This window comes from Sus scrofa, chromosome 3 (genome assembly GCF_054392235.1).
Source record: "Sus scrofa isolate SSC_HxYL_T2T_F1_AM1 chromosome 3, Sscrofa_HxYL_maternal_Yorkshire_Landrace_v2.0, whole genome shotgun sequence".
NCBI classification, from domain to species: Eukaryota; Metazoa; Chordata; class Mammalia; order Artiodactyla; family Suidae; genus Sus; species Sus scrofa.
In genome coordinates, this window is record NC_139385.1 from 122,428,785 (window position 1) to 122,440,669 (window position 11,885).

General features: G+C 54.7%; 1 protein-coding gene across 1 annotated transcript; it reads left to right on the forward strand.

Moving 5' to 3' along the window:
- The first annotated feature begins 234 nt into the window (after positions 1-234).
- Positions 235-10,659, forward strand: PCARE (photoreceptor cilium actin regulator). The gene is made up of 2 exons (XM_021087670.2): positions 235-3,998; positions 8,876-10,659. Exons 1-2 carry the CDS (start codon positions 235-237, stop codon positions 9,051-9,053), a joined length of 3,942 nt encoding a protein of 1,313 aa, XP_020943329.2. The 3' UTR covers positions 9,054-10,659.
- The last annotated feature ends 1,226 nt before the right edge of the window (positions 10,660-11,885 follow it).

Below are 11,885 nucleotides of genomic sequence, written 5' to 3' on the forward strand. Positions count from 1 at the left end.
AGGGTTCAAAACTTAGACGCCAGCAGCACGGCAGCATCCCTGCCTCTACACGGTGGGAGCGAGGAAGTCAAGAAAGCTGGTTCCAAGTTTAGGATGGTGCACCTTGGACTTTGAAGGCTTCTGGCCTGGAAACTGCCTGGATGGACTCGTAAGACTGCCTTTTGTTCTTATGTGAAATATGATTCTCTGAAAACCGTGAGGGTTGCAGGTGGGAGATGACTGCCAGCTGACATCATGGGATGTGCACCTTCCCACAGTGACATTGTTAACAGTGTTGCCAAGAGCGGCATCCAGCTTTTTAAAAAGCCCAAAGCAATTTTGCCAGGACATCAGGGGGCCAGGGAAAGGTGCGCCATCCCTTTGCTGATTCAAAGCTCCACCTGCTATGACTCTGGAGGGGACTTTTCCCAGGGACAGAGGCCAGCAGCAGAGCAGCCAAGTCCAAGGTGGACCCAGACCATCGCGGAAAGTCTTTGCCAGCTCCCCAGGGATCCCACTTCAGGCAAAAGGAAAAACATGGAAGGACTGACCCCAGAGAACAACGTCTCTGCATCGCAGCTTCACAAACCACAAAGCTACAAGGCTACGGGCATCGCACTCGGGAGACAGAGCTCGCGCGGGTCACAAGAGGCAGCCTTTCCTGGGGAGGAGAGCGAAGAAAGTAATACCCAGGAGACTTCCCAAGGGGAGAAGAGGACCCAGTGTCACAGGTCGGGCACACGGCACCATTGCTGCCAAACCCTCCTTCCACTCCATGAATCGGAGTGCAAAGTGGACTTCCCCGAGCCCCTGGTGAAAGCCCACCAGCACGCCTACACCTATCTGCACTCCTGCCTCTCCAAATATGAAGCAATTCTGAGCATCACTCATCGTGCCACCCAGACCCAGGAGCTGCTGCAGCCCATGGTCGGCTTCCTGTTGCTGTGTTTTGAGGAGGTCAACCAGCTCCTGGGGGAGATCTCCAAGGATGGAGAAGAGCTCCTCCAGGAAGTTCGAGAGGATGTGGCTTGGCCGTGGAGGAAAGGAGAGCCCCAGGAGCAGCCCGATCTGCTGCAGCAGCTCCTGCAGTACACAGTCAGCAAGCTGCAGGCGCTCAGTGGCCCGGTGGCCTCGCTCACCGGGAGCCTCCTGGAGGGCTCCGGCAGCTACCTCCACGCCGCCACAGGCCACCTGGGGAGCAAGCTGAGCACGAAGAGGGCTGCGGAGGAACGCCTCCTGAGGGCTCTGGGACAATTGGAGAGCTTGGCGAGTAGCCACAGTGACCCTGAAGCGCAGGGCCTACCCCTGTGCTCTGAGGACAGTGGCATTGGTGCTGACGAGTCTGTGCAGCTGGCGGACAAGCTGGGCAAGCAAGCCAGCTGGGACTTGGTGCCAGAGCCTGCCGAATGGAAGCCAGTGATTTTACCCACAGCAGAGGCCAGGCTGTCAGGACACGTCTGGCAGCCAAGTCCATTCCAGATGCGTTCAGATGGACCCCAGGACTGTCCACTCTCAAGGCCCCCTATAGCAAAGGTTCAGCCAGCTGTACAGGGCGGATCCGGGAGCCCCTGGGCCTCCAGCACAGGCCCAGAAAATACCACCTCCAGGCCTTGGGGCATTGGCCAAACTGTCACACCCGATTCCCTTGGGGCAGGGATTTCCGGGGAAGCACACTTTCCTAGAGGCTGCCGGTGGATGGACACTCCGCCCCTCAGTGGAGGTGAGGACAGCAGCCCCGAGGAGGAGGAAGAGGAAGAGGAAGGGAGCTGCCTGAGTCCACGTGAGTGGCAGGAAAACGCTCCCCCTCCAAGGCCTCGATCTTCACCTGCCGGTGCCCAAAGCCCATTTCAGCCACACCCCCGGAGGCTGAGGAGCCCCCAGGCCCAGGAGATGATTCTGAAGATGAAGCAGGCAATCAGTGAAAGGATCAAGTTTGTCCCTGTGCCCTCTGGGCACCAGGACTGGACAGAGGAAGAAGAGAAGGCGACAGTGCCACCGAGACCTAGCACTGCCAGCGGCAGCCGGAGGGCCCCCTCGAGGCACAGGAGGTCCCAGTCCGAGGGGTGTCTTAAGAGCCACATGGAGGACCCCACCCTCCAGGAGCTGCGGGGGGTCCAGAGAGAGCTCAGCCGGAGGCTGGAGGCATTTTACGCCCTGGACTCAGGACAGCAGGTGCAGAGCCGGGAACAGGTTCTGCAGCCCCGCGCAGCAGCACTGAGGCCAGACACCCACTGCAGGGTCACCCCGAGCAACACCATCAGCAAGCTGAAGGCATCCCTCACCAAGAACTTCAGCATTTTGCCAAGTCAGGACAAAAGCATCCTGCAGAAATGCTGTCCCCACCCTGAGGGGGAACAGCCCTGGCAGAGAAAAGCTGAGGGGCTTCCAAGGGCCGCTCCGTCCGGGGAGAGGGCCTGTGAGGCCCCCGAAGCCAGGGACTGGAAGGTCAGGAGCTGTCCCCCCAGAACCTCAGTCAAGAAACTCATTGAAACTTTTAGTCCCATGGAGAGTCTGAGAACACCGGGGGATGCCAAGGATGCTAGGCTGAGCCCCTACCTCAGGAAGTGGGGAGTCCCCACCATGCCTCCCAGGTTCCCCATTTACAGGGGGCTTGCCCCTTTGTATCCAAAGCCCCGAATTTCTCCAGCAGCAGGTGGAGAATCTCTCAGGATGGGCTCAGGCTCAGGCTGGAGGCCCTTCGCGCCCATCTTTCCGCCTCTGCTCACAGCAGAAGCCTCCGAGACTGAGGACCTCGACTGTGGGACAGAGGACAACCCAGAGCTGCTCCCTCCACCGCCTCTGGAAATCCTGATGGACAAATCATTTACCTCTCTGGAGCCCCCAGAAAGCAGCAAGCTGGCGGAGAGCTGCCTTGAAGAGACCCACATGCCAGGGCTGGGAGGGCCTAGCCCTGCCCGGAGAATGTGGGCTTCCCCAAAGCTAAGAGCCTCCATGAGCCCCACTGACCTGCTGCCCAGCAAGAGCATGGCCACCCTCCCCAGGGCCCACAGCGCAGAGCTGGGGAGCAGCAAGAGCGGCTGCGGTCCCGGAAAGCTCGCCCTGGACCTCAACCCCCCGACGGCAGCCAACAGAGACCCAGAGGTGCAGGGAGACAGGGCTCAGAGCCAGGTACGAGCAGACAGGACCACGAGCCTCTCCAAGCATCCCCGGAAGGCCATGCACTGGCACCATTCCAGCCACACATCCGGACCGAGCAGGACCTCAGAACCCAGCCCAGCCCGACCAATGCGAGGACTGCATTCTCCTGAGGCCCCAAGGCAGAACCAAGAGAGAAGCCCCACCCTGGTCAGAAAGACCTCTCCCACAAGAGCACACTGGACACCCAGAGTGGACAGGAGGCATGCAAGCCTGCCCTCCTCTCACAGACCCACCCAGCCAAGTGTCCCCAGTGTGCACGGGTCCCCTAGCCCACCACTCAGCCCTCCGGTGAGCCCCAGGGTGCTGAGCCCCCCAACAATGAAGAAACGAGCTTCCCCTCCCCCCCAGCACAAGCCGCCCAGCCCGCCCCCAGCAAGCCCACCCGCCCAGCCCAAGGTCTCCAGCCCCCCTGCCCAGTGCACAGAAGCCAGCTCCCCTGCCTCGGGCCCCTCCCCATCTCCCCCAGCATCTCCCAGTCAGGGGCCCAAGGAAACAGGAGATTCTGAAGACAATCAGGCAGCCACGGCCAAAGCATCTGGGAACTCGTGTTCCATTTTCTGCCCAGCCACCTCCTCTCTGTTTGAAACTAAATCACCGTTCTCAACAGAGCACCCACTCCTCGCCCCACCATCACTGCCACCTGAAGCTGCGGTCCCTCGGGGGAACCCCACGGGAGGCTGGAGGAGCAGCTCGGGGCCACGGCTGAGGGCGGACTCACAGCGAGGGACAGCTCTGGGGGCCCTCAACCCTCAGCCTTTCGTCAGAAGGACAGATTCTGACCGCCGGCCAGGCGTCCGCCTTCTCCTGCCTGTCCCAGGCACCACCAGCAACACGTGTGATGCCCCGCTTGGTCAGAGCAGGTAAGGGGAGTCCTCGGGCCAGAGCCGCAGTTACTGGGGGAGCTGATGGGCCTATAGAATCATCTGGGTCAGTAGTTTTTAACCTGTGCTCCAAGAGAAGAGCAGCTGGAAGAGGGGTCTAAAGATGTCACACCTCCCTGCCACCCCCCCAACTTTGATCTGTTACACATTTCAGGTTCCCAAGAAAGATTTGATTGAAAGAGGCTCTGCTGTGTTCAAACTAAAGTGTAAGGCAATCAGGTTAGTCCAACCACACAGGCCCTTGATGTACAGGTGGGGAGACGGAAATAAGGTGGCTTGGCCCCCAAAATTGAGTCCCATGTTACCCCGTCTGAAGCTAGCCAACGAATTTCTGTCCTTTCTGGTTTACGGCAATAGACCAGCATCTTAAAGGAAGGGGCTCAAACTTTTTGGTCCCTAGACTTCTTTAAATTCTTCAACATTATTGAGACCCTCCCCCCAAGGAGACTTTGTGTATGTGTATCTATTGCTTTTTACTCTATTACAAATTAAAATTGAGAGATGTGAAAAATAGTTATTGATTAAAAATAACAAAAACGACCCCATTCTATGTAAACATAAATTAATGTATTCTAATGAAAAGTAACTGTATTTTCCACAACAGCAAAGAATTTAGCAAAAGGAGTGGCACTGTCTTATAGTTTTGCAAATCTCTTTGGTATGTGGGCTTCAATCTGTTGTAATATCACACGTCATGTAGGCCAGAAACCTCCACTCTACATTCATGAAAGAATGAGCCAAAAAAAGGCCAATAATATTTTAGTAGCAGTAGGAAAGTAATTTTGAACCCATGGATGCCTCCCCAAGGGTTTGGAGTCACCAAGGGACTTGTCTTGAGAATGGCTGGTCCTAGAGATATTAAATATAAAGGTTTGGCTCCCCCAAACTTCTGAGGGCCTGCCCCCACTTCTCCAATCCAGCCTCATCTCCACCTCTGCCTTCCTGAGCTCTGAGCAGCAGAATCCAGGCAGAAGGGCTGCCCCGCCTGCCCTCGGCCAGCTGAGCTCCTAGTACGCCTTTCTCATGAAGGGCGGCTGATTTGCACGTCCTCGGTTCAGACCGTGCAGACAGACCAGCACACACAACTGCAGTGGGGTAGGACTTAAAGTAGAGCCATTGCCTGGGCATTGAAAGGGCTCAGATGCCAAAGTGGTTATTTTACAGAATACGCTGGGAGAGGCATCTTTTTGTGGCATGGAGAGAAAAATGTAAATCTGAGGTTGGTGAAAGAAGAACTCTTATCACTGTGTCTTGATATCAGATCAGACACAGCTCAACCCACACCAGTCCTAGCTCTCGTCAAGCTGCCCACAGATGTGTAAATCAGAAGTTAATTTCTGCGGGAGCGATGCGTGTTACAGACTTCACAATCTGTCGAGGCATAAATGGTAATTTTTTACAAAGTGCTCGGCAGTCAATTTTAAATAAAGATATTATCTCGGGAAAGTTGTGCATTATTATAGTTATATAAACTTCCCCAGCCACTTGAAAGAAATGAAATATTGATTATTTTTGCACGAATCTTAATGTAACATTGCTCTTTTCTTAAATCGAAAATGAGCTTCCTACAGCACAGTGCCTTTCATCCGAGAACCTCTATAAATGTTAATGCATTATTCCTCACGCTAGCCTCTTATTCAGTTATTAGATTTCTAAAACTGTGCCCTTCAGGAGAAGAGCTTGAAAGAACAGGGACAATAAAATGGCGTTAATTAAAAACACTAACATTTTAAAACAGCAGGAGCAATAATAAAGTGACATAAAATTGTTCAAGGAGAAAATAATGCCATTCTCTCAGGCTTCTCCTTGGACTAGGGCAGCCTAAAAGGTTGTTTTATGTCCTGAATCTCAAGACTCAGAGATGGGGTGGGGGGAGGGGGAATTGTAACTTGCAAGAGGGGGGAGGAGTCATAAACAGGAGCCTTCCCAAGGCCACGTGGCAGGTCACAGAAGGACTCACACCTGTTCCCCTGGGTCCTGGTCAGACCACAGCTCAAAGCTGCGCCAGGCTGAGAAACTGTGAGCATGTGATAGATGTGATGGGAAAAGGCTCATTCCAGACACACCTCCGGGCTCCCCACCCAGCCCTGTAAAGGCGGCATCTGGGAGCAGAAGCGCGCCGGCTGGAAGAGCAGCGGGCAGTTGCCATGCTGTAGATGAGAAGCATTTTCCCTGGGAAACAATGCCAGGGAAGTGAGCACGGTGCCCCCAAGATCAAGCAGCAAGACAGCAAGCCAGTGCCAGAGAGCCAGAAATGGCTCAGAACCAGCTGTCGCCCCAAGCAGACACTTGCAGAGGCAGCCACCCCCACCGTATCTTGCAGGCAAGGCAGGCTGGCAAGATAACCTGACCCGTATCTGGTGTGAGCCTTGTAGCCCTCCCATGCTGGGCATGAGTCCCTTTTTTTTTTTTTTTTTAAGAAAAAAGGGTGTAGATATCTTCCTGATCTCGGGGCCCTGGGATGGGGTGTGGTCCTCCGACATCCCCCCACTCCCCGCCGGGAAGCTCAGTTACTGAGCCTCAACAGTTACGTCCTGAATCCCCTGGTACAGGCGCCAGTCTCTAGCCAGGTCTCAGTGTGCCCAGATTTGCTCTCCTAAATGCAGTGCTTTTAGTCTTTGCCAGGACTGGGCCAGCCCCCCGACCCCGTTTCCTGGATCAGGAGACATGGGCAGCCTGCCACCACCGCCCCCCGCCCCCCGAGTAGGTCTGGGAACAGGTGGAACCACAGCCATAGGGCAACCAAAAAAATCAACCTTCTGGCCTGAGCCTCATGCAGATGTGCGAACTGGTTGGGTCATTGAGGAAGACACAGTTCTAGAACCATATTGCGTGTCTGATCTCAGTGTGAGCCTCCACGGACACTACAGTCCTGCCCTTCCCATTCCTGCCAGCTGCTCCAATCCGGGAGCAACAAAGGGTCACGAAGTATATTCTGCATATGCCTCCTGCTGCTCAAAGGGGAACAGGGAGAAGAAAAAAATAAGGGGTGGGGGAGGGCTTGGCCCACAAGTCACTGGGTCCTGCAGGGATTTTTTTTTTTTTTTTTTTTTTTTTTGTCTTTTTGCCTTTTCTAGGGCCGCTCCCGCGGCATATGGAGATTCCCAGGCTAGGGGTCTAATCGGAGCCGTAGCCGCCGGCCTACACCACAGCCACAGCAATGCCAGATCCTTAACCCACTGAGCAAGGCCAGGGATAGAACCCGCAACCTTGTGGTTCCTAGTTGGATTCGTTAACCACTGAGCCACGACAGGAACTCTGTGCAGGGATTTTTGATGGGCCAGAGACTGACATGGATGAGACTGGCTCTAAGGAACAGGGTGGGCAGCCTGAAAATCATGTATGGAGGCCAGTGGTCGTGCCGACTCCACCTCACCCCTCCCGCATTCCTGCTGCTCTGATCTTATCAGGATGAAAACTTAAACTTGTCCACCACTGGTTGGACATCCCACGTAAGCTTAAACACACAGAGCTGGCACGCTCCGCACAGTCAAGAAGGTGCTGTCATAGCAGAGAGAAGGGCTTCTGGTCTGTGCATGCGGGGAGCTGGGCCCAGTCCCGAGCTGACTGATGGAGAGGCTCCAAGCCTCAGGGGCCCACCTGCCTTATGACAGGCTGGTCCCTCGGGTCCCTTGTAGCTGTGACTTCCTATTCACGCCACAGAACAGCCCAGGGACAGCTGACCATTTATCAGACACCTATCATGTGCTGGCTCGTGTTCTCCATGCTTCATCCCATATTGATACCTCTGAGTGTCCTATGAGATAAGTGCTATTACTAACTATCTCCTGATTACAAAAAAGGAAACTGGGAAACAGAGAGTTTAATTAACGTGCTCCAGGTCGCACGGATGTGCGTGGAAGGGCCAGGACTTGAACCCAGACAGCCAGACGCCACGTGGTTGTCATGAGGCTAGCCTGGCTGCCCATAGCTGGGGTGGCTCTCTGACCGGGTCCCCATCTGGCCCAGGCTTGCTCCATGCTCGTGACTACCTTCCAACCTGCACCCTGAGGGCACACTGGGCGCCCCTCTCTGTTTAGAGCCCCTCTCTCTGTGGCGCTCAGCAGCTGGGGGAGCTCTGTTGCAGCCACAGGCCAGGTCCGGGCCAAGCAGTGTTCCTTTTATTCCATTCAGGACAAAGGATGGCAGCTGAGCAAGGCAGGGGGTTTGGGACTGTTATTATTGGTGTTGTTTTTAATTCAACTGGCTCAGCGAGTGCTTTATTGAAGACGAAGAAATGCTTTAAAACCAAAAACAAAGCAAAGGCCTGGCTTCCAAGTTCCTGCAGGAGCTGCTTAGCTCAAAGCAGCAGGATCTGGGCACCCCAAGAAGGAACAGGACTCAGCCTGTCCTCTGAAATGCCAGGCACTTGGCCCCTGGGGTGCCCGGCCACGGCAGGCACACCCAAGGAGAGCACCAACAGCAAAGCTGATTCAGAAAGGCAGAGGCCTGGCACCAAGCTTCCACTGGGCCTGTGGGCATCATAGAAGGGAGGGCCAAGAGTTCCCATTGTGGCGCAGCAGAAACAAACCCGACTAGGAACCATGAGGTTGTGAGTTCGATCCCTGGCCTCGATCAGTGGGTTAAGGATCCGGCATTGCCCTGAGCTGTGGTGTAGGCTGCAGATGCAGCTTGGATCTGGCGTTGCTGTGGCTGTGATGTAGGCCTGTGGCTACAGCTCTGATTAGACCCCCAGCCTGGGAACCTCCATATGCCACCGGTGCAGCCCTAAAAGGCAAAAAAAAAAAAAGAAGAAAAAGAAGAAGGGAGGGCCAGTGAGAGACAGACTGGAGCTGGACTGGGCCAGAAGGAAGGCCAGACAGGGTTTGACTGATACCTGTGCTTTCTCTCCGCAGCAGCAGTGAGGAGGGCCCCAAGGACGCAGAGCCATGGAGCAGCCCCCGTGCCCCGGAACCGAAGGGCGGCGGCAGAGGAGCGTCCCCCACAGAGCTCTGCGTGCTGGGCCACGGGCTGCAACGGGAGGCCGGCACTGGCCACGCACAGGACAAGCCCCAGCAGAAGGAAGTGGCCTGACAGGCGGGCCAACTGACTCACACAGATGCCAGTCACCCCAGAAGACAAGGGTGACAGCCAAGCATCAGGCAGCCCCTTAAAGGGTGGGCCAGCCCCACCTGAGGGGTCCTGGACAGGCCTGGAAGGGGCACTGCCCAGAGGGTCTGCTAAAGTCTTTAACATCAGTGTTTTCAGTCCTAGATCCCCGTTTGCCTTGGGGGTTCAAAGATGAACTATAACTTTGGACCCTATTACGACAGTCTTTAGTCCGTCAAGGGCTGGCCTTACTTTAGAGGGCGAATGCTTGACGAGCTGGGTGTTTTACTGGGATGCGCTCCATGAAACCATTTAAGTCTTTCAACAGTGAACACAGCAGATCGCATCCTCCAGGGTTTGGTGGAACGAAAACCAAAGCAGTGCCCCACGCCCATTCGCCCCCACCCCCAAGTGTCTTGCCTGAGGTACACAGCCAGGAGAAGAGCAGAGCAAACTCGAACAGGGGTGCCTGGCTCTGGCGTCTATTGTCTTTCATAACTTTTTTTTAAAAATATTTCATTGCCCTTGACTGTTTCATGCCTCCAGTTGCCTAAAGCGTACATACTTGCACAAATGGTTGGAAAGCGTTAGGGTATTTTTTGTTTTTTGGGTTTTTTTTTTTTTTTTTAAGGTTAAATAGTGACACAGCATTCAAATGCCCATCATGAGCTCTGTTTAGAAGCTGATGGCTCCAGAGGTAAGAAGCCTGGGGTGGGATTAAACTCCACCCACCCTCTTCCTCCTTCTTTCCCAACTCGGCTCCAAAGCCCTAAGAGCAAAATTTCCAGCCCATCAGTGCAGCCCTGCTCCTCTCCAGCTAAGCGTGTCTCAAATGCTCTGCCCTACGCATCCACATGCCTCTCAGACTGAGTGGGTACCACCAAGTCTCCCAAACAAGGCAGCCTATTCTCTGCACCCTCTGGGGTGGGGGCTGGAGCTCAGAAGGACATGTGGGTAAGGCACAGGCACACACACACACACACACACACACACACACACACACCAGTCTCCCCCAGCTCAATACCCATATCATCTGCAGAACTTCTGCTGGAGTTGAAATTGAAGTGAAGAACGGGCGTTCGTGCCAAAAACCTGCTTCTCTCAATGAGCTAGATATTTGCTGCAGATTTTGGAATTTTTCCACTGGAGGCTGTGGAGTGCTTTCTATTTAGAAAAGAATTTGCAGTAATTGGGTGATTCAGTGCCAGCTCAGTGGGTTGTCAAAAGACAAGAATTCTCACCCACAGGGTAGAGCTAGGGGGCAAACCTCCAGATCTGCTGCAAAGCTGATTTTTTACATTTGGGGAAATTATAGACTTCAAGTCCTTTCTTGTTGAAATGGATCATGACTCAAGAACATGTCATACTGAGCCCTGAGGACTAAGCTGCCTCCCCAAGGAATAGGCCGTGGCTCAAAGTCAGGTCATGAATAACTGGACAAGTTATTTTATTTGAATAACTAGACAGGTAATAACTGACTTGTCCAGTTATTCAACAGAGGTGACAGGCACCATCTTTTCAAAGGCAAAAAACCAGGTGATTAAACTACCAAGAAGGGGCACAACTGGCCCCCCTCTTGGGAAGATCTGTGCACACTCACGTGTGCTGTGTAACGGCACGAACTCTCAGAGCAGAGCTTGGGCACCCACAGGCAGGAGGGGGCCCCCAAGAACCACCTGGGCTGCAGGAAATGGGAGGAAGTCTAGCTACCCAGCCAGGTAAGTGCGTGAGAACAGCCTGCCTTAGGACACTTGTCTGAGATAGAGCTGGGCTGCACGCTCACAGTGTGGGGAGCGAGGGAGCGGGGTGGGGGGGGGGGGGCTGGCAGGCTGGCATTCAGGAAGCCAGCAGTGCAGAGAGACCCAGCGCAGAGGGAGAAGAATTGGTCAGAAAGGGGACCTGCCCTGTGCCAGCTTAGAGGCCGGCTTCCTGGAGGTCTAAAGGGACACTGCAGAGGCCCAGCTGCTGGGAGCCTGGACAGGGACACAGCTGATGAGACCAGGGTACAACGTGGGGGTATGATCCCGGGGACGGCAAAAAGTCTAGCGACTGGATCCAAGATAAGAAATGGGGGCTAGATCCACAAGAATGGGTGGTGAGGCTAAGTCTTCAGCCCCCCACCCCCACCCTTAAAGGGCTTGGTCTTAAAGATTTGAGGCTTGGAGCTCCTGTCGTGATTCAGCGGTTAACGAATCTGACTAGGAACCATGAGGTTGAGGGTTCGATCCCTGGCCTTGCTCAGTGGGTTAAGGATCCAGCGTTGCCGTGAGCTGTGGTGTAGGTTGCAGACGCGGCTCGGATCCTGAGTTGCTGTGGCTGTAGTGTAGGCCAGCAGCTACAGCTCCTACTAGACCCCTAGCCTGGAAACCTCCATATGCCACGGGTGCGGCCCTAGAAAAGGCAAAAAGACAAAAACAAAAACAGATTTGAGGCTTTGAGGCTGGTTTGGTGGGGGTGGGGGGCGCTGAATGGACCCAGCTACGGTGATGAGAGGTAGAAGTAGGCAGCGGATTACATCCCAAAAGGGGTCAGCATCAGAGAGAATGCCCTAGAAGGGTCTGGAATGAACCAGTGATGCCTCTGTGAGTGTGCCTGGCAGGAGGTTCTCTGAAGCAAGGGGTTGCCCCCTCCCTCAAGCTAGGCTGGTAAGCAGCAGCCAGCACCACCCCCTGTGGAGGGATCCTGGGCTCCCTGATTCCTGCTCAGCCGTGGAGCATTTCACGATTCCTCATCCTCTGCATTTACTGAGCACCTGCTTGTGCCAGGACAGGGCTAGGCTGCCTGCAGTATATCCTCATATGGGATTCAATGACAGAC